We start from the raw sequence: 19,770 nt of genomic DNA, 5'->3' as shown, positions 1-19,770 counted from the left end.
AGCTTTCTATACTAATTTATTTCTTCTTTATTTTATCTTATTTATTTGTTTTCGGGTGGGGGAAGCATCAGCAGCATTGAAAATATTATTTATTTGGTGCAAGATAAAACTAAAATCTACGAGAAATAGATCAGAAATGAAGATTGAATAAATTGAGAAAGAGATAGCAGCATCACGGGGAAGAAGACTCGAGAGAATTTCATCCCAAACATTCCATAACCATCCCAAGGCAAAGGGAAGGATTTTAACACCAAATTCAAAACAATGACGTCTAAGCATTAAACCTTAAAACGACACCGTTGTACAAAATGAAAAACGGCACGTATCCCTGAACAAACCCGGCATAAACGAACGTGCGGGTGGGGGTTGCAAAATCCAGTTCTAAAGCAGGTAAAGAAATGAACCGTGAAGTCTTTCACATCTGGTATATGACACATTATTCTCTATATTTTGCTTTTCTTTTTAGTTCTTACCCTAATTTTGTTTCAACTGGAGCAACTAGAAAGTTCAACTTGGTTCAATCCTTCAGTTTGTTAAGAACTTGCTTAGAAGAATACACCAGACAGAGAAAACAAAAGAAAAAACAAAGGGGCAATTGCAACCAAAATGCCAATTTTAAGTGTGATAATGATCATTTTAAATACAGTGGGCCAGAGAAATCCCTCCAGAAATAAGAACATCAAACCCGTAATCACTTCTCGGAGAGAAACAATCCATTGGGAATAAGCCAAAACCACAACTAAGAGCCATTACCTATACTGAAAACCCATATCTAGCTCGTGACCATAAATCCCTTGGCCTTGGCTACGCCCGGATGCACCAAAAGGGCTAATCTGCTTTGACTTTGATCTGAGTTCCATCTCAATAAGCCTCTGCAATGCCTCCGGATGATGACTCCCACTGCCAACGTCATGACCTGGAATAATAAACAGACAATAATGTACATAATACAAGCTACCCACAATAGACTGCAGACAATTTCTGTTCGTTTTTTCAACAGAATTGGGGGATCCTGGATGAAGTAAACTTTTTGTCAAGTGCTAAAAGTTTAGACGTGGTAAGATCGAACTTCTTATATTACCTTATGCCTAAAAACATTAGGCAACATTTACTGTAGGCTTTTCCGAGAATAAAATGGGTTAGGTTTTCCAAATTTGAAATTGGCAAGGATGTGAAAGAAACAAGACATTAAATGATTACCCGGAGGCATCTCAGGACCAGCAAAGTTGGGTTGGTGCTGCCGGTGACCATGCCCCAATGGAAAACCATGCATCGGATTTAATTCTGGTAGCATACCAGTCATCCCATTATTTGAATGAGGTGGCAGCTGTGCAACACCAGGAAATCCTCGTTGCAGATTCGGTGGAGGGAGGTTTTCAGGCATCTGCATTTGCTGTAACATAGTATGATGTATTGGAGGATCAAATCCCGTTAGTCCACTGCTAGGGTGATGGACAGGACGAAGCATAGTTGCAGGAAATTGATGATTTAGTGGGGCATCATGATGGATGATGCCTTGTGGAGCCATGAACTTCATCTGAGAACCGATGTTAGAAGGATGTGAATCTAATGAATGAAACAAAGGACCTCCATGATTCAACTGAGGATGAATGTGTGGAGAAGACGCATGAATATTTTGGTTACGAAATGGAATATCTGGCTCCTTCATATCATAGGGCCCGGGAAGAAAAGGTGGACCTTCTTTCCCTCCTTCAACAAGTCTGTCATCCTGGAAGACGGCCTTTAAAGCTGCTAGTTTCTCAGCTACACCATTAGATGTATCTTGGGAGGGAAATAACTTTGCTTTTACACTACCAGTCAGGAAATTCTGGAGTTCCACGGGTTTACTGACACCAAGCAAATCATCCTCTTTGGGAAGCCCAATTTCAGATGATCCGTCAAAGCCACCAAGTTTAGATCCTAATCCAGCTCGGAGATGTGACGAATCCACTGCAGATGGATCACCATTAAAGCCTAACAAATGCCCTTCAATTCCATGAGATTTCATTTGTTCTATTTGAGTAAATGGGAAAACATTTTTTTCAAAATTAGTTCTGTTTGACCCAATGTTATCAGTGGAAGGAAGGAGACTATCATCTGCGACATTAAGGGGAAGCCTGTTAGATTCGAATACATCAACTCTTGCAGACTCTATTGAACCCCTCTGAACAGAAGGTGGTGCTCCAACTGATTGCAGTTCCTTCATGAAAGCACTTCCAAAAAGTGCTTCAAGAGTTAGACTCTTCCCTGAACCAGAAGCATTTTCTGCATTTGTGTCTATCGAATGACAAGGTGCCATGTCACCAGTCGGTGTTTCAGTAGCTTGCACCCTTTCTGAAGATCTGATGTCATGATTGGCAGATGATACTATAGTGTTCGTACTGGTTTTATTTTGTAATAATGAAAGAAGGTGCTGGGATGCATGATTGTTGACATTAACTTCTTGCTTCTCACATTCGGCATCAGGAATTTTCCATCTTTCAACAGGAGGCGAACTCGGATTATTTTCAGTGCTTTCCGACAGAATTGACTTTTCAAGATCCTCACATGTAAGTACTGCTGGAACCACTGCTGAGTTATTGACATCATTAATATTCCATGATTGCTCAGAGTTCACAACTCCTGTAGACGTCAAAATTGATCTAACATGCCTGTCCCCAAGTTCACAGATTTGAAATGGAACATGCTTAGTAACCATCCTATCATTAGAACTACCTTTCTCACTACCCTGAATTAATGAGAGCAAGTCTTTTGGCCTGTGAGGAGAGAGATCATCCATTGATTTCTTCTCTGCGAAGACAAGATCAAAACAAGAATATTAGATCCTAGTTTTTACTTGAGAACTAATCAGATTCACTTAAAGCCAGATTACATGTAAAAAACACCAACAAACCTTCATCAAGAAACAAATGAGCAAACTTAGAAGAATGGGAACTGTCAAGGGACCATGTCTCATCAGCATTGCTATCATTAGGCTGAAGATCAAGAGATATCAAAGGTCGTTAAATATTTCATCAAAGAAAACTAGAAGTGAAGGGTTTAAAATAAAGTTTCTAAAGAAACTACATGTAAATAAGATGTATAGGTCATTGATCAACCTAGTTTAAGTTACATTAAGGCTCAAGCAAGGGAATTAGAAATGAACATTCAACTGAAATAATTCAATGTTGATGTCTTCTATTTATGTGTTCGAATTTGAATGTGTCTCCCAAAACCAAAACAGTACCTCAGTGAAATTAGTTGAGCCACCTCCATCTGCTATTACAGCACTGCCAAAAATCTTGTTTAGGATTGAAGTTGAACCACCTTGGCTGGTTTCAGTCAACATTTTATCTGCTAGCAGCTTCTTGGAATCAAGTTCAGTAACTCCAATGTTTTCTGGGGGTGTAAAAACTTCTGAAAGACTAGAACTCTTGTATATATGAGAATCCTTGCTTATTGTCTCATTAAGTTTATCTAAAGCTGATGAGAAATTCAGAGCCTTTGCACTCTTATTATTGTCCAAAAGGTGAATGTTTTTACTTTCAAGCCTCTGCTCACTTGAAGTTTCCTCTTCACGCTGTTTAGACTGTTTGGCTGGAAGATCATCGGATATCCCATTAAAGAGAAGGCTACCTTTGGACTCCGAAAGGTGTCCCTCAATCTCAGAACTCCCAACCTATAGAAGCATAACAGAACATATATTGCTAATCAAGTAACAGCAAAGAACGTATGTGATAAATATGAAACACATCAGTCAGTATAATTGAAACATGTTTTTTCCTAACAAAATCATCTGTGTTACAAATATGAGAAGTACAACTACTGAATGAAAACCACATGCAAGCTCTGTCCAATCAGTATATTAACATATAGGCCAAAACAAGGAACAGAAAAATAACGTCACTTCAAAGTAGAGCACAATGCAACCTTTGTCAAATCTATACTTCCATTAAGTGACTAGAAAAAATAAATCATCTCTGTTATGTCTCAGTTATGCATGTGTACCGTTGCTGTCATACAGACATCTACTAAGTATAAAGCAACAAGTCTTTTCCAGTCAAATCCAAATTAATAGGGAAAATGTCCCAAAAATTCCCACTAATTTTAGTTATATATGGTCAATTTCATGTGCTGATCTCAAGTGATAAATTTGTCTCTCCCCATTCCAACCAAAATAATGGAAAATTCAAAATTGCCTCTATATCTTCAACCGATTCCCAAGTTTATTCCTGTTATGTTATAACTAGGGAAGCTGCCAGTACATGAAGATCAAATAGTTGATTCGATGTTGCAATTAAAGATCAAGTGATAGCAAAAAAGACGAAAACTTTGAAAACCAATTATTGACACTTACAATCAAAATTACATGCCAAAAGGTAAAAAGAGAACATAATAGGTGTTTTAAATTCCGAAAACCAAAGTGATACTTACCTGGGAAGAACGGGGGTGCATTGAAGTTTTTGTTCCAAAGTTCTTCTCCAAACCTGTACTTGCAAAACCAGGTGGTACAAGTGGTCTGGAAGCAGGAGTTTGTATGGGAAGAGACGATTTTTCAGAAACAATATTTGATGCCAGAATAGGTTCATCTGATTCCATGCTTCTGTTTGCAGGTCCATCTTTGGAGTCCACTAGCAATTCAGAAATATCAAAGTCATCTTTACGTCTTTCTGGATTAATCTTCTTCTCCTGGGATGCCTTTCGTTGTTCCTTCCTCCATGACTCAAAGGAAGCTAAGAGGGAAAGTCATAATGCTTTAGCTTTTATTATTTGAAAACAAAACCAGAGAAGTGGTAGAAGATAAAACACGTACAAAATAAACTACAATCAGCAGAGTTCTCCAGAACAGAGAGAACCTACCTCTTCTTTTTCTTTCCTCTTCTGCCCTATCTTCACTAGTGTACTCGGCGGAGCCAAATGTTTCATCATTAAACGAGTCATTAGTTTCCCTCCTTGAATGAGGTACAGCCTGGAAAAATATCAGCACATAAATAACATCTATTAAAATCATATTATAATTGCTACTGGATCATCTTACAATTCCAGGCAGATATTATTTAAGCAGAATACTTGAGATATATTTTAATGCTAAATTGAAAGAAACAGCCATCAAGATACCAGTCTCAATATTGTCTGCAAATGATAACAAAGACAAACAAGTACCTTATAAGGGCGGGGTGGATGGTATGGCTCATTACTTCTATTCAAATGGTATTGATCATTAGCTCGAAACTTTGGTGCAGAAGCTCCTGCTGTAAATCCAGATGGTCGAGGAAAAGAACCACTCCCCAGAAGCCCATCATGCTCAGGACCTTGCCAAGAACGCCGAGATTGACTACCATGGCGTCGTCCATGATCTATATACCATTAGAATCATTCAATTTCTAATGTAATAGAATTTATTGATTCTGTAAGCAATACATAAATGAAGTGGATAAAAACCCCAACTACAAGAATAGTTTTACCAAGCAACGTTGAGGTTGAGGCGATAGAGTGAATCACCACATGTATTAACAGAAAATGAAATGCAAAGTAGTCCATATACACAGTAAACACAAAATAGTACTGTTGATAGAACAAAAGAACTATAAACATTACCAGAGTCCAAATCAGATTGGGTATCACTGTCTCTATCACTCTTTCCACTAGAGCGACTGTCCCACCGTCCATGAAGACCCCGGGAATAATTAACCGATTCCCCTCTTGTAGGTGGTGATGAACTATATTCATTACGCCTGTAACCTGAGAAGGTGCCAGGAATTCTTTGCCGATCTTGTGATGTATCCTCAAAGTCACTGTTCGAACCACAAAATAACCAATGAATACTAAAAAGATCTAAGTTCGCCTTCTTCATCTTCATAATTAAATGAAGTCCATAATCCATGACCACAATCTCACCTCAAAATTGATTTATCGAATCCTGGGGGTAACTTTTTGCAAACATCCAGCTCACTCAATGATAGCAAAAATTCTCTGGTATATGAAATTCTATATTTCCTGAATCATTAACGAACAAATTGAATATCAGTGTCAATCAACCGAAAACATATGCAAAACATTAAACAAAAATTAATTATTCAGTAGAAAAAGTTATTACTTTCGAAATTCCTTGCTGGCATCGACAGGCGGACCTAATGAAGGTTGTTCTTCATTTTTTAAGCTCATTTCTACACAAATTCAAAGATGAGTATATACAGAATACTCTTTAAAACAGTTTAGCTCTAGCTGCCTCTCCAAGAAACTCACTGCTCAAGAACTCAAAATTTTGAATCTGCTAATCAATTCCCATACATCTTATCCCAAATGCTCCATAATCACAGCCTCGCCAAATCCAAAGTAAAAATAAAAATAAAAAATCAGCTAGTTTAAATGAAGATAAAGCTGATATTAAGCTACACCATTCTTTTATCAAAATAAATCTACAAATAAAACCCCCAAATACTTAAAACAAAATATTACAATATCACGGCCACCAGAACTTCTCTCCAGTAATTCCCGAGATCAAACACGATCAATCTTTTCGATCTGGATCAACAGGATATTCACGCAAAAGTCAGCACATCGTGAATATACATATCATTCCAAACATCGAACCCAATTAAAGCTCCTAACTAAAACCGAAATGAGAAATTATAGGGTTTTGTGCTAAGCTACAGGAGAAAGCTGGGATTTTGTTCTTCGCGTCGAAAATTTTAAAATTGAAGTCGAGCTACCTGGATCGAAGGAAGTGTGTGAGTGGAGAGAGCGCGAAAAAATCAGGGTTTGGATCTGTAAATTTCTCCTTTTTAGTTTTTTTTCCTATCCTTTTTCTTTTCAATTGATCGACGGAAAAGGAGAGAAAGCAATTTGCGTGTTTTTTGGGATGAAGAGAGAAAGTTTTGACTTTTGGGAGAGATCAGTGACCGGCAATGCTTCTCTCTCTCTCTCTCTGGCAATTTACTAAGCTAATACAAAACAAACGAACAAAATTAACGTAATCTCGTGATCTACACGCTCCAACTTCTTCACTGTATCATCTCACAAACAAGTAGTTTAGCTTACCGGTTATGGCGCGTGGAGAGATAAACTTATAAAAATGAAATTTATAACTAAAACATCATATGGATCGTGTTTTATATTAATCAGTTTTTGTTATTCTCAGGTATTAAAAATAAGTTTTTAGTATAAAAAATCAATTTATAAATTGTGTTTAATAGAATATAGGTATTTTAAATTTTCTAATATATGCTAAACCTATATTCCTAATATAAAATCTTGCTGTCAATTTTTTTTTTGTTGGACCTCAATGTCCTTCCATATTGCCACGTCGTTGATTGCTATGTTTTTTATTCCCCTCCTTAAAAGGCCAAACGCTAGGTTGATTGCTCGGTTTTGGTTGTTATAATCATTGTGCGACCATGCATCTTCTCTACATGCAAGAAGCTCTAGGTTGGTAGCTACTATTGTTATGCTTAAAAAGACATAAAAGGCATGTTTGTCGGAGCAAATGTAGCCCATGATGCAGAAAAAACCTGAACAAGAGGTTATATGCTATGTTATTTTATATTTATAATTCTTTTTAACGATTCAAAGTGATTATAATATAATATATTTATATTTTTTTAATTATTGACAATGTATATATCTTACATAAGTAGTTGATCGAACTCATAATCTCAATAGAAAACATCACTCACTTTAACTATGTTTTTTTGGTATATTTAACACGTATTTTGTATTTTATTTACGTTATATAAAAAATTATAAACATGTTTATAATTTTGAATAAAGTAACACCATAAGTCACTGAACAATGTTGGAATGACTGTTTAATAGTTTTTAAAAGTTTTGTGAGGAAAATGATCATTTTAGCGTAGTTTAATGACTTATGGTATATTTTATCCTATAATTATTTTTTGTGAGATTACAAAACGGAGAGTGGTAGTCGGGTCGAACGCGGGTATTAAAAACTGTAAGCGTAAGAGACCATTTATACATCGAAGAGACTAAAACCATAGCACAAACCCCTCCTATCGTCCTCTCTTTGGATTTGTGGATTCTTCATCAATACGACATGGCGTTTACGTGCATGGAAGCTGTTGTTGGTAAGCTTTTCTCCTCTTCTTTTTTCTTGTTTTTGTTTGAGCTCGAATCCATTTCTTCTGGTTGGTGAAATGAACTACGAAGCTCTTCTTTTTTATTTATATATAATTTTGAACAGATTAGTTAAAATATACTTTTTTCCCAGTTTCAATTAGTATCCATGCATATGAATGTGTTTTCTTGATTGACGGTGATTGAAAAAAATCTAGTTTTGAAATTAGCTTTTAGGCATCTTTCAAGTTTCTTTCTTTCTTTCTTCCTTTCTCTTCCCGTTTCACATCTATAAAAGATAAAGAAAATATCAAATATGTGGAAATGAGTTGCAGGTACTTCTAGAGATCTTGTTGGTGGAAACTGGAAACTGTTGGTTGAACTGAATATACCTTATTGGTTTTAGGGTCCAATGCTTTTTAAGATAAAGATTTTGAATCTCTGAATGTATGTATTTTTCTCTCTTTTGCATTTCACTGAAATTCAACTTGTTTGGGTTTCACTTTTTTATGTTTATTAAGGAATGTTTTGTGAAAAAGTACATGATACAGATTCTGGGACTGTTAATCACTCAGTTGTTAATGTTCTTAAAGAAAGTTTTGATCTTGATACTTGGAGTTTGTATGGTATGGTAACTATCAGTGTTCTGTTCTTTGTTTTCTCCCAGACTTACCCTCTATTATTTACAGGTTTTATGCTATTAATGTACCTCTTTGAAACTTATCTGGACTTCCGGCAACATGCTGCTCTCAAATTGCCAACTCTTCCGAAAACATTGCAGGGAGTAATCAGCCAAGAGAAATTTAAAAAGTCTCGAGCCTATTGTCTTGATAAGAGGTTGGTTTTGTTGTTTCTGTTGACCATTTACAGGAGTACATCATTAGGGACCAATCAAGCTTCTTTTTCACTTGATCCGATATTACCCTTAATGCATCTCTTTTACTTTCCAGCCATTTCCATTTTGTTCATGAGTTTGTGACAATCTTGATAGACGCTGCAATTTTATTCTTTGGCATATTGCCTTGGTTTTGGAAGGTGAGTTGTTTGGTGTTTAATTAGTGGATCCTTCTTTTTGTTGATTTTCACTATTATTTAATTGTTATTTATTGCAGAAATCTGGAAATTTCTTGCCTTTAGCTGGTCTAAACAAAGAGAATGAAATACTGCACACTCTTTCGTTTTTGGCTGGTGTTATGATATGGTCACAGGTTAATTCAAAATAATTCCTTTGACTTCTGGATTCATTATACAACCATCACATTGAATAAGATAGCATTGATCGTTTATTCTGTGATTTTATAATGCAGGTCACTGACCTACCTTTTTCTCTTTATTCAACTTTTGTGATTGAGGCCCGTCATGGTTTCAATAAAGTATGTATTCTTAATCACTAAACCTCTTTTCTATACCATTTTTCCATTGTTTCCTTTTTTTTTTGAAAAAAAAAATTCTGGGAACATTTGTTATTTTTAGATTACACTTATCTTTCTGTTCCTGACTATTTTCTCATCTCTTTGTCAGCAGACAATATGGTTGTTCATTAGGGACCTTATCAAAGGAATGTGTCTTGCTATTGTTCTTGGTCCACCCTTCGTTTCTGCTATTATTTGGATAGTACAGGTAAATTGTGCAAATTGCTGGTCCGTTGCTATAATAATCAGACAATTGTTATCTTAACAACAAGCCTTTATGATTTTATTCACTCTCTAATTTTTGATATTATGTCACCCTTCTCTCACCATGATGATTCTTAATTCTGAGATTGCAGGAAGGAGGTCCATATCTGGCTGTCTATCTTTGGTCATTTTTGTTTGTCCTTTCTCTTGTGATGATGACAATTTACCCTATTTTGATAGCTCCACTCTTTAACAATTTCACCCCTGTGAGTACTTCATAACCATCGTTTCATAGTTTCATTCAAGCTCCTTCTTTTCCCCAAGTCTTAATTTGTTTGTTTGTTTGTTCTTGGTACGGCACTGTGGGAAATAGCTTCCTGATGGAGAGCTCAGGCTTAAGATTGAGAAGCTTGCTTCCTCCCTCAATTTTCCTTTAAAGAAATTGTTTGTTGTTGATGGATCCACAAGATCAAGCCATAGCAATGTACGTGTCATCGGTTGGTTCACTCTGTTGTGTTTGTAAACGTTTTCATATTCCATCATTTAGGATTATGTTGTCTTTTTCTGCAAAACAATTTGTGTAAAGGTTTGAACTATAGTCTAATACTAATTACTTCTATCATCTTACTTTAAAGAGTCATGGCTGCTATGAGTGTGTGATATATACACACACTAGGAAAATTATTGTCATGAATTGTTTAATCTGGTGGATCATTGAGAATAAGCAAACTGTGTCTGTTTTCAGTTTGATACTATTTGTTACTTATTCACATTTAGACTGATTGTAGAAGTTGCTTTTCATCCCACTTATGATTTAATGTTTTCAACATCATGCAGGCCTATCTGTATGGATTCTTCAAGAACAAGCGTATTGTCCTTTATGACACATTGATTCAGAAGGTCTGGATCTAATACTAAGTAAAAGTTTCTTCACCTCTTGCGTGTTTGTCCTTTTCCTTAAGAATTTTTTATTGAACAAAGAATAGATGCAAAACATCTTTGTTTTTATTCAGTGGAAGAGTTGATACTATTGTCTGTGTGCATTCATCATCGTCTTCACTGTGAGGCACACAGGGCATCCTAGTAAAATGTATTAGGTCTTCATTTTAAACCTAGTAATGATGTTTTTCTATCAAAGCTATTTTCAGTGATTACAAAGTTAGTTGAAATCCCTGTCTTCTAATCTTTAGTTCAGAATCAATCAATTTTCAATCTTCTAACCTTATTTATTTATTCAACTATTGGGCATATGACAGTAACTTGTGCCTTTTTCATAATGCATATTTTACTTGCATAATAGGCACATTGTGTGCCAATCTCTGGAGGCTTTGAATTTGTCACAAATCTGGTCTAATGTTATGCTAGTAGATTTCTCTCTTAGCAAACAATCTTATTGCTTATATAGGAACTTGTACATAAGTTCATTCTATTTATCTTGTTTTTGAGGCTTTGGAGGCTTGCTCAACACTTTGGAAAAGTCTAATTTATTCGGTTTTATTTTGCAGTGCAAAAATGATGAGGAAATTGTTGCTGTTATTGCTCATGAACTGGGGCACTGGAAGCTAAATCATACCATGTACTCATTTATTGCCGTGCATGTAAGCTATGGTTGTTCTCTTGCGAGATTTTTTTCTCTCTCTGGAGATAAAAAAAAGGAAAAGAAAAACATACTCAGTCTTCTTTTATTTATTCTCTGAATAAATGATCACCATGCTGTGACTATATTATGGTTCATGGCTCTCGATTTTATGATATGGAGACGTAGCTGGGGATGTCATTAAACATGGTAGGCTATAATAATTTTCTGTTAGAAAATAATAATTTGTTTTGTAGGTCTAAAAGAGAAGTTATTGAGGTGTTTTGCTTACTCAGGTATAGTTTCTTTGGGCAGTCAGACCTTATGAAATGATAGTGCTCACTGAGCAAGATAATCATAATCCCATATCCTCCATCACTATAAAATATAAGGAAGAAGATGAAACCAAAAGCATGCGAGTGAGTCACGCAAACAGCCTAACCCTGTGAAAATAGCAATTTATTCTATTTAACATTTAGAACATCACCTGTTTATGTCATCATATTACGTCTGCCCGGTTTCTCCAGTTGGAAGCAGATGTGTCCAATTTCTGGCTTCAGTAACTAGGTCCATGCCTTTATTTTGATGTTTGATTTATTTTTCTTCCTTCCATATGCAGATTCTTACGTCTTTTCAATTCGGAGGTTATACACTGGTCAGGAACTCAACAGATATTTTCCGAAGTTTTGGGTTTGACACACAGCCTGTACTAATTGGCCTTATCATATTTCAGGTACTAAAATATCAATGTACTAGCAGTTGAAATATGTAGTCTAACAATGGGATGTACTATAATACAAGTATAACTAAGCTAAGTCAAGGCTGCAGACACCTTTTTTAATCTGTTTGATTATAGGTATTCATTGATGGAAAGGATCTGTTAAGTATTTAACAATTTTTTACCATGTCTTATGCAGCATACTGTAATACCTTTTCAACACCTTGTAAGCTTTGGTCTCAATCTTGTAAGCAGATCGTTTGAATTTCAGGTAACCTTTTTTTCTGCTGTAAATGCTCTGATGATTTTTTAGTTGTAACCTTATAGATTGATCTTAATGTTTCGTATTTATTGTTTTACGTAGGCTGATGCCTTTGCAAAGAAGCTTGGCTACAGGTCTTCTTTGCGTGCCTGTCTAGTGAAGCTGCAGGTGAATTTCTAGTCATTTTTACTTGGTGGTTTGAATCTGGATCTACTATGTCGTTTCGAATATGAACACTGCTTCACTGTTGTTAACTACTAAAGGCAAAACAGTTCACCTCTTTGGTGCATGTTACTGGTGTGACTATACGTGTTACTGAGTTGAGAGTTTTGGGTGCATAACTTTCAGGAGGAAAGTCTATCGGCTATGAATACGGATTGGTGGTACTCTGCTTATCACTATTCTTATCCTCCACTCGTCGAAAGATTGGTTGCACTTGACGAAGCGGACAAGAAGGAAGAGTGAGATAGGGGAGGCGGAGAATACAAAAGCTGGGGTTGAATTACTTCATTTGATTGTAATATTTTTGTTCGTTGATCTGTATCGAGTTGCATGGCCTCCTCAAGTTGTCACTATTTCAGGCACTTGAGAAGAAAAAGAGGCACACTTAGGCAGAAACCTAGTTCAATAGGAAGGAACTAAACAGCACATATGGAAGAGTAGACGAAAGTATTGAATGCAACGAAACTTTTATCGACCATTAACTTGTACTGAACTACTAATGGTTACACTGTGTACTGCAACTCCAGCTACAAATATAAGATAAGATCTCATTAAAAAAATTAAAATATGTATCAAATTTCAGATCATTTCTCATTCAATCAATTAACAAAACAGTTGTTCAGCAATTGGTGACAAACACTTGACTATTCCCAAATCAAAATTTTATTAGAATTTCAACTTGACTTGTAAAATATATTGTACTGAGATTCCTAAACAAGGTTTTTTTTATTAGTTGTGTTGTCAAATTTAAAGGGGGATAATATCATGATATTGTTGTTGTTGTTGTAATTAGAGAGTGCTTAAGATTTGTGTGACGCAATTCAGCAGAAGGCTGCTGTGTTTTGTCAATTAGCTGCGGTTTCAATTTTAATAGCTTTTTATGTTGAAGCTGAATATGAAAATGAAATTATTGTTTTTAATAATAATATATTAACGAGATTCACTGAAATTCTCATCAATCATCAGCCGGAGTTTTTTTTTTCTTTTATAAATATATAAATAAAATAAAATTGAGAGGTGAGATTGAGACTTAGTCTTCTTAAGCTTTGCTTAATCAGTCTCACCTCACCTCACCTCGCCGGATTATCCCATTGCATCACACTTTGACTGGGGACGTTGCTATGCAATCTTATTATCATCTCCCTCCCGTAGCTAGGGACGATTATAAAATCGTATTTTAATAGTAGTATGTTTATCGCAATTACAGTGATTATTATAAGTATCGTAGTCGTACAATAATAATTTTAAATGATTTTATTATCCTTATATAAAAGCAATTATTATAACTACGAGTGCATGCGCCAGCGACACGGCCTCGTTGGGGAGTGGAAGCGTGGGGCAGGAAGTGTCTCATCTCGGTTGGGGGAGATGGTATACTCTGAGGGAACTTGAGCTCGCTACGAACGGATTGTGTGAAGAGAATGTGATCGACGAAGGTGGCTACGGAATCGTTTATCGCGGCTTTTTAACCAACGGAGCTAAAGTTGCTGTTAAGAATCTACTTAATAACAGGGGTCAAGCTGAGAAAGAATTCAAGGTGGAGGTCGAAGCAATCGGCCGAGCACGACACAAGAATCTCGTGAGATTGCAAGGATATTGTGTTGAAGGAGCATATAGGTACTGCAATTCTATGAAAGCAAAGGCTCGTTTCCCTTTTCCTGAAATGTGTGAATATAAGTGACTTATTATCTGTTTTTTTATGCTCAGGATGCTTGTATATGAATATGTCGGCAATGGCAATTTAGAACAGTGGCTCCACGGTGATGTCGGAGATGTCAGTCCTCTTACATGGGATATTCCGATGAACGTCGTACTCGGAACAGCAAAAGGGTACATTGCTTTGAATTCTGTATTTTTTTTATATAGTGTAATTATAAGGTAATATCTTGAATTATGTATTTCACTTACTATGGTTCTTGTTTGTTCAGAGTATTTATTGCACTACTTTTTGCAGTTTGGCCTACCTTCATGAGGGTCTTGAACCAAAGGTCATTCACCGGGACGTAAAAGCTAGCAACATCTTACTCGACCGCCAGTGGAACCCTAAGGTTTCCGATTTCGGCCTTGCTAAACTCTTGTGTTCCGAAAGGACTTACGCGACGACTCGAGTGATGGGAAAGTTCGAGTTGGTTGATTTCCATTTCCGGTCTTGCAAAAAATCAATATTAGTACATATTATGAATGCATATGTGTATTTCAGCTATGTTGCTCCAGAATATGCTTGTACCGGAATGCTGAACGAGAAGAGTGATGTCTATAGCTTTGGAGTACTAATTATGGGGATTATTTCCGGAAGATGTCCCATGGACTATGTGATGCAGGGGGATCCGAGACAGATGATGCTGAGCTGTCAGATTGCACCTTGATGGCGCCGAGATACCATGAGTTGGCAGATCAGCGCAAAGGCGGGAGTTGATTGTGATATGTTTCTCATTAGGGCCGTTTTGAGTGTGTTTCAGTCTTTTAGCCATAACTTTGGCTACGGGTTTCGGAATCGCGCATAAGACCCCAATTTGGAAAGCCCCTTTTGACGCGCACGCTGTCCACATTGAGCATGGCTCTATGTGGCATTTTTTTCGACCTCAAATTCTGCCGTTTTCTCCTCCGAATCACTATTTTTATTTATTTTTTACTATTTATGGTAATATTTCGCTTGTCAGTTAGGAAGTCAATTTAAATACGATTTTGGCCGGATTTTTTTTACAGATTGTTTATTTCATTTCGAATTTCAATTTAGAGTGATTTTCGGGATTTTGCTATTTTTGGTAAAATTCGGATAAACATGATTTTTTGACTATAACAGTCCGGCTTGTGGACTGATTTTGGCATTGTTTGATTTTATAATATTTCGTTAAACCCTAGAGACTGGTTTTCTCTGGTTTTAGGTGAATTTTCTCTTGTGAATCATCTGTTGGAACCAGCCTACAAGATAATCGCTATCCTGTCCGGCGTCACTATGGCCGACCGCAAGGAGAGGTTAGACTTTTCTAAATTTCATCATCGACTAGTCTAGAATCACAGCTCCTAATGTTGCCAAGTTGAAAATGACTCAACTACTGCAGGTGAATTTGGTGGAATGGTTAAAAACCATGGTCGGAAACAGAAAATCTAAGGAAGTAGTCGATCCTAAACTACCTCAGATGCCGGCTTCAAAAGCGCTTAAACGCGTACTACTAGTTGCTCTTCGATGCGTTGATCCTGATGCATCGAAGAGACCGAAAATGGGACATATTATCCACATGCTCGAGTCTGATGATCTGCTATTCCACGATGTAGGCACCATTTTTGCTGCATACTATATAGACTAACATTCATGGCATCCAAAAAGGGAGGTTTGATGTTATTTTTCTTTGCAGGAACGTCGGATTGCGAACGATCAATCCAATGAACAGCAAACAAATTGCCATGCCACGAAATTCGGTGATAGACCATTTGACGGTACCTCTGCTTCTCATACATGTGAAGTCGATAGCGGAAGGAACCATCACCACCAGCCAGCTAGGCAGAGATAATGCTTCACTAAGCAAAACAATGATATGCATTTATCCTATGTCTTTGTATATAAGATACAACTCTGCATTTGTATAAATGGATGAACTCATAAAATTCTTATACAGATTGTATATGATTATCTTCATTAATTTATAGCAACAAAAAAAAAGTTGGTTTGGTATTTTCTTTGGCTTGAAGAGTATTATATCCCTTTAGATTTCTTCATAAATTATACTTTCGTTATTAGTTCTGCCTATCAAAGTTTTTGGAGTTCCAATAAATTTTACGGAGTCCAATATTTAATAGATCATTGATTGACTCACATAATTTGTTAGAATCAAATCTATTACTGACAATAATATATACAAATTTTGTCAGCTTACGAATAATCATCATGACTCTAAGTCTGACACTAATATTAAGGGTCAAGTCACCAAACATGATTGAGAAAGAGATTCCGAACTCTCTCTCAACTAAATCACTATTCGTCACTTTCTTTAATATGTCTGAAACAATAATCATGATTATTTACTTAAATCAGAAAGAATGAATCGTGTAAAACCATTGTAATTATCATGTTCCTACCAACAAGGATGAATTTGTATTTTCCATAATTCTTTGTAAATAGCAATGCCTGAAATGAGATGAGGAATTGGTGGTGGACCATTTATAGATAGATTATGCATCAACATCAAGTGAGAAATGGACCCAACAGCCAGATAATTTGATGGAAACGACCATCTTAATTCATATGGCTTCTTTTTCTTATCTGTGTTGCCTTGTCGGAAATGAAGCATCTCGCCAAGAGACAATAGGACGATTGTGTTTGCTTTGTTTCCACCGTTAATGCAAAAAAACATGCTTAGGGGGCATGCAGCCTAACGTCGACATTAGGCATGCTACAACTTTACTTGCTTCTGCATTTTTGAGTGACAATTTAGGTTTCCTACTTAATGTTCAATACGATAATAATTCATAATGTTTAGGGAAAGAGATAATTATCAAACAAGTATCAAGTACTTTTAAGATTACTTTAACATATCATTTACACATAATTTATAAATACAATAATTAATAATTTATCATTGCTATTAATACATTAAATAAAAGTATATGTAACCCTTAACATGTTATCACTTATAATCCAATTAAGGGCGCTTAATAAGAGTTGAGCAATTCGAACTTTACTCAATCAAAATTCGATCAATGCTTAATTCAAGTTAACTCAAATAGATTTACGATTTGTTAAACTTTTATACATTTTTAGTAGTTACACTACAAAAGTTATTCCACTACAAAAAAGAAATTCTGATTAATAATTACTAATTTGCTAGTATATGATAAGAAATATGTTAAATTACTAATTTGCTAGTATATAATAAGAAATATGTTAAATTACTAATTAACAATTATTATTTGTGGATTATTATTTTGGTTGTAATATGTTAATTTTGTGTATTTATGCATTGTATCTTGAATTTTAGACTTTAAAATTGCTTCATACATTTTTTTTTATTAAATTTGTTAATTCATTTTATATTAAGCTCTATATAGCACTATTAGATTTTACGTATAGTTAAAAAAAGGTAAATTTTTTGACGAGCTCAATAAACAATGAATCGAGCAATAATTTTTTTAACAAACACGAGTTTAACATCTCTCAACTCGTGATCAACTCCTTCAATAAACACCCTAAACCCAATCTTCAAACCACTTATATATATTATTAATATAGGGTACGTACAAGATATTATATGTTTAAAGATAACTGTCAATATTTTGAGTTTGAACATTCGTACCCGTGACATTCATGATACTTTAAGTCGGAAACTTAAAAAATAACAATGATTACTTTACCATCGAAGTCGTTAGGATTCGTGCTTATTAATTAATTTAAAAAGTTAAAGTAAATGTGTTTTATAGATGTTGTAAAGGTTATATTTTCTCTCCATTTTCTCTTAATGAATAGATATTTCATCATACTTACGTCTTGAACTTTTTATATATAACTATAGAAACTAATATTATAATAAAATTGATCTTTATTGTTTAAAATTTATTATAAATAAATTTTTGAGAATTTTATTTTGAAGTTTTTTTAATTAAAATATGTATTTTATAAAATTATTTTAATTAATTATAAACAAAATTTAGAAATTTTGACCACTAGAATTCAACAAATAATCAATTTAGTGGGATATATGAAGTAGGTCATATAATCTAACATATTTGTTGATATGATTAAATTTTATAAGATGATTAATTTAAGAAAATAAACATGATAAATACGGATGATTTATTTTAAGAGATTTTTATTTGTTGCTTCATATCTTGTTCTATGGGATCTTGGATTCCACTCGTACGAAAATTCGTGTGCGGTAACATAAAGCAATATAGTCGGCAAAACTGTCGGATTTTGCTAACAAGGGGAAGAAAAAGTAGAAACAACGCGCGGCAATGCTGACCATTTCTGAAAATGAAAGGGGTAAACTAAAATCATTAAATTGCCGTGCTTTAACGGCAATGTTTTGTTTTTGGAACGAAGAACCGTATTCCAGCCGTCAAGCTTCGCTTTTTTATTTTGACTATATGCGTTTCTCATTTGCCGTGCTTTAATGATAATATTTAGTATTTTATAACCAATTGATATTTTATTTATTAGGGTAAACTATACTTATAGTCACTGGTTTCTAGGATATTCTACTTTGGTCATTAAACCTTTAAAATTTATACTATAGTCATTAAATTTTTATTTCACTTTCATTATGGTTATTGTCTTTTAACTGTCATTAAAAGCTGCTTATGTGGCACGTTAAAACTGTTTTATATAAAAATATTCTAAGGTTCTAAATTTGCTACCAGCTCCAAGGTTAAATTTTCGATGAACGGAATGGTCGATGGAAAGAAAAAGAAAAAAAATAGGAGATTGAAAAGTTTTTTGATGAGTTTGAATCAAATGAAAGAAATAGAAAAGGAAGATGATGATGAATAGTTTATTGATCTTTTCAATCATAGAAACCATCGAACAATGATAAAAATGACAACGAAAGGAGGCATCGATCTAATAAAAAATAAAAGCTATTTTTTAATCCATCATTATTAACTTTCAAATCAATTTAAATTCGAACTATGTTAATTTTTTATTCAAACAGAGCCTTCCTACGGTTAAAATTATCCGAATACCTCTCTATTCATCAAAAACTTAATATATGTAACATTTAACAATTTGGAAAAAAATATTAAGAAGAAGACCTTAATGTGACATATTAATATTTCTTAACGGTGATGAACGCGATAAAAACAAGTTAAAAAGTTTAACGATTATAATAGGTCAATATTTTGACGAATGGAATTGTCGCTTATCAATCTCAATGGTGTGAAGGATCCGCTTGGTCAAAAGTTTAACATAATTCGATTTCAAATTGATTAAAATTATAATGGTGAATCAAAAGGTTTTAGCTTTTAGTTTCTATTGGAATGTCGCCTTCTTTCGTCGTCGTTTATGTCGCCATTTGGTGGTTTCTTTCATAAAAAAGATCACCAAACTACCCATCCTTTTATTTTATTTGATTCTAACTCATCGAACTTTCTTTCGATTTCCTCAAATGTCAGTTAAAATTAAAAGTTAAAACCTTTTGATCTATCACTATCCACCATTGAATCAATTTGAAATCAAATTATGTTAATCTTTTGGCCAAATGAACGTTTCACGTTATTAAGATTATTAACGATCGCTTTGCTCATTAGAAATTTAGCTTATGACTAAAAATTTAGAAGCTTTGGGTCTTTTGGAGAAAATAATTTAACATGTTATCTTAGTATTTCTTAATGG

General features: G+C 34.8%; 3 protein-coding genes across 3 annotated transcripts; 2 read left to right on the top strand and 1 right to left on the bottom strand.

Moving 5' to 3' along the window:
* Positions 1 to 577: 577 nt before the first annotated feature.
* On the bottom strand, positions 578 to 6,898 carry LOC120136328. Its single transcript, XM_039152389.1, has 12 exons — positions 6,693 to 6,898; positions 6,439 to 6,504; positions 6,077 to 6,300; positions 5,878 to 5,976; positions 5,578 to 5,774; positions 5,143 to 5,336; positions 4,840 to 4,948; positions 4,414 to 4,712; positions 3,227 to 3,568; positions 2,894 to 2,975; positions 1,201 to 2,790; positions 578 to 916 (listed from the first exon to the last, which is right to left on the bottom strand). The coding sequence occupies exons 3-12, from the start codon at positions 6,142 to 6,144 to the stop codon at positions 750 to 752; spliced, it is 3,147 nt and encodes a 1,048-aa protein (XP_039008320.1). The 5' UTR covers positions 6,145 to 6,300; positions 6,439 to 6,504; positions 6,693 to 6,898; the 3' UTR covers positions 578 to 749.
* A 1,086-nt stretch (positions 6,899 to 7,984) lies between these two features.
* LOC120136329 (CAAX prenyl protease 1 homolog) lies at positions 7,985 to 12,851 on the top strand. The gene is made up of 14 exons (XM_039152390.1): positions 7,985 to 8,063; positions 8,742 to 8,889; positions 9,003 to 9,087; positions 9,165 to 9,260; positions 9,360 to 9,425; positions 9,574 to 9,672; positions 9,821 to 9,934; positions 10,042 to 10,152; positions 10,506 to 10,568; positions 11,174 to 11,266; positions 11,864 to 11,977; positions 12,162 to 12,233; positions 12,327 to 12,392; positions 12,573 to 12,851. Exons 1-14 carry the CDS (start codon positions 8,033 to 8,035, stop codon positions 12,687 to 12,689), a joined length of 1,275 nt encoding a protein of 424 aa, XP_039008321.1. The 5' UTR covers positions 7,985 to 8,032; the 3' UTR covers positions 12,690 to 12,851.
* Positions 12,852 to 12,875: 24 nt separating this feature from the next.
* Positions 12,876 to 15,772, top strand: LOC120136303 (probable serine/threonine-protein kinase At1g01540). Its single transcript, XM_039152373.1, has 7 exons — positions 12,876 to 12,883; positions 13,752 to 14,063; positions 14,154 to 14,276; positions 14,401 to 14,571; positions 14,647 to 14,753; positions 15,400 to 15,422; positions 15,509 to 15,772. Exons 1-7 carry the CDS (start codon positions 12,876 to 12,878, stop codon positions 15,752 to 15,754), a joined length of 990 nt encoding a protein of 329 aa, XP_039008304.1. The 3' UTR covers positions 15,755 to 15,772.
* Positions 15,773 to 19,770: the final 3,998 nt, after the last annotated feature.

The sequence above is a fragment of the Hibiscus syriacus genome, unplaced genomic scaffold (genome assembly GCF_006381635.1).
Source record: "Hibiscus syriacus cultivar Baekdansim isolate YM2019G1 unplaced genomic scaffold, ASM638163v2 tig00110622_pilon, whole genome shotgun sequence".
In the NCBI taxonomy this organism is placed as follows: Eukaryota; Viridiplantae; Streptophyta; class Magnoliopsida; order Malvales; family Malvaceae; genus Hibiscus; species Hibiscus syriacus.
Note: the sequence above shows the minus strand (reverse complement) of the source record. Positions and strands in the feature narration are given on the sequence as shown.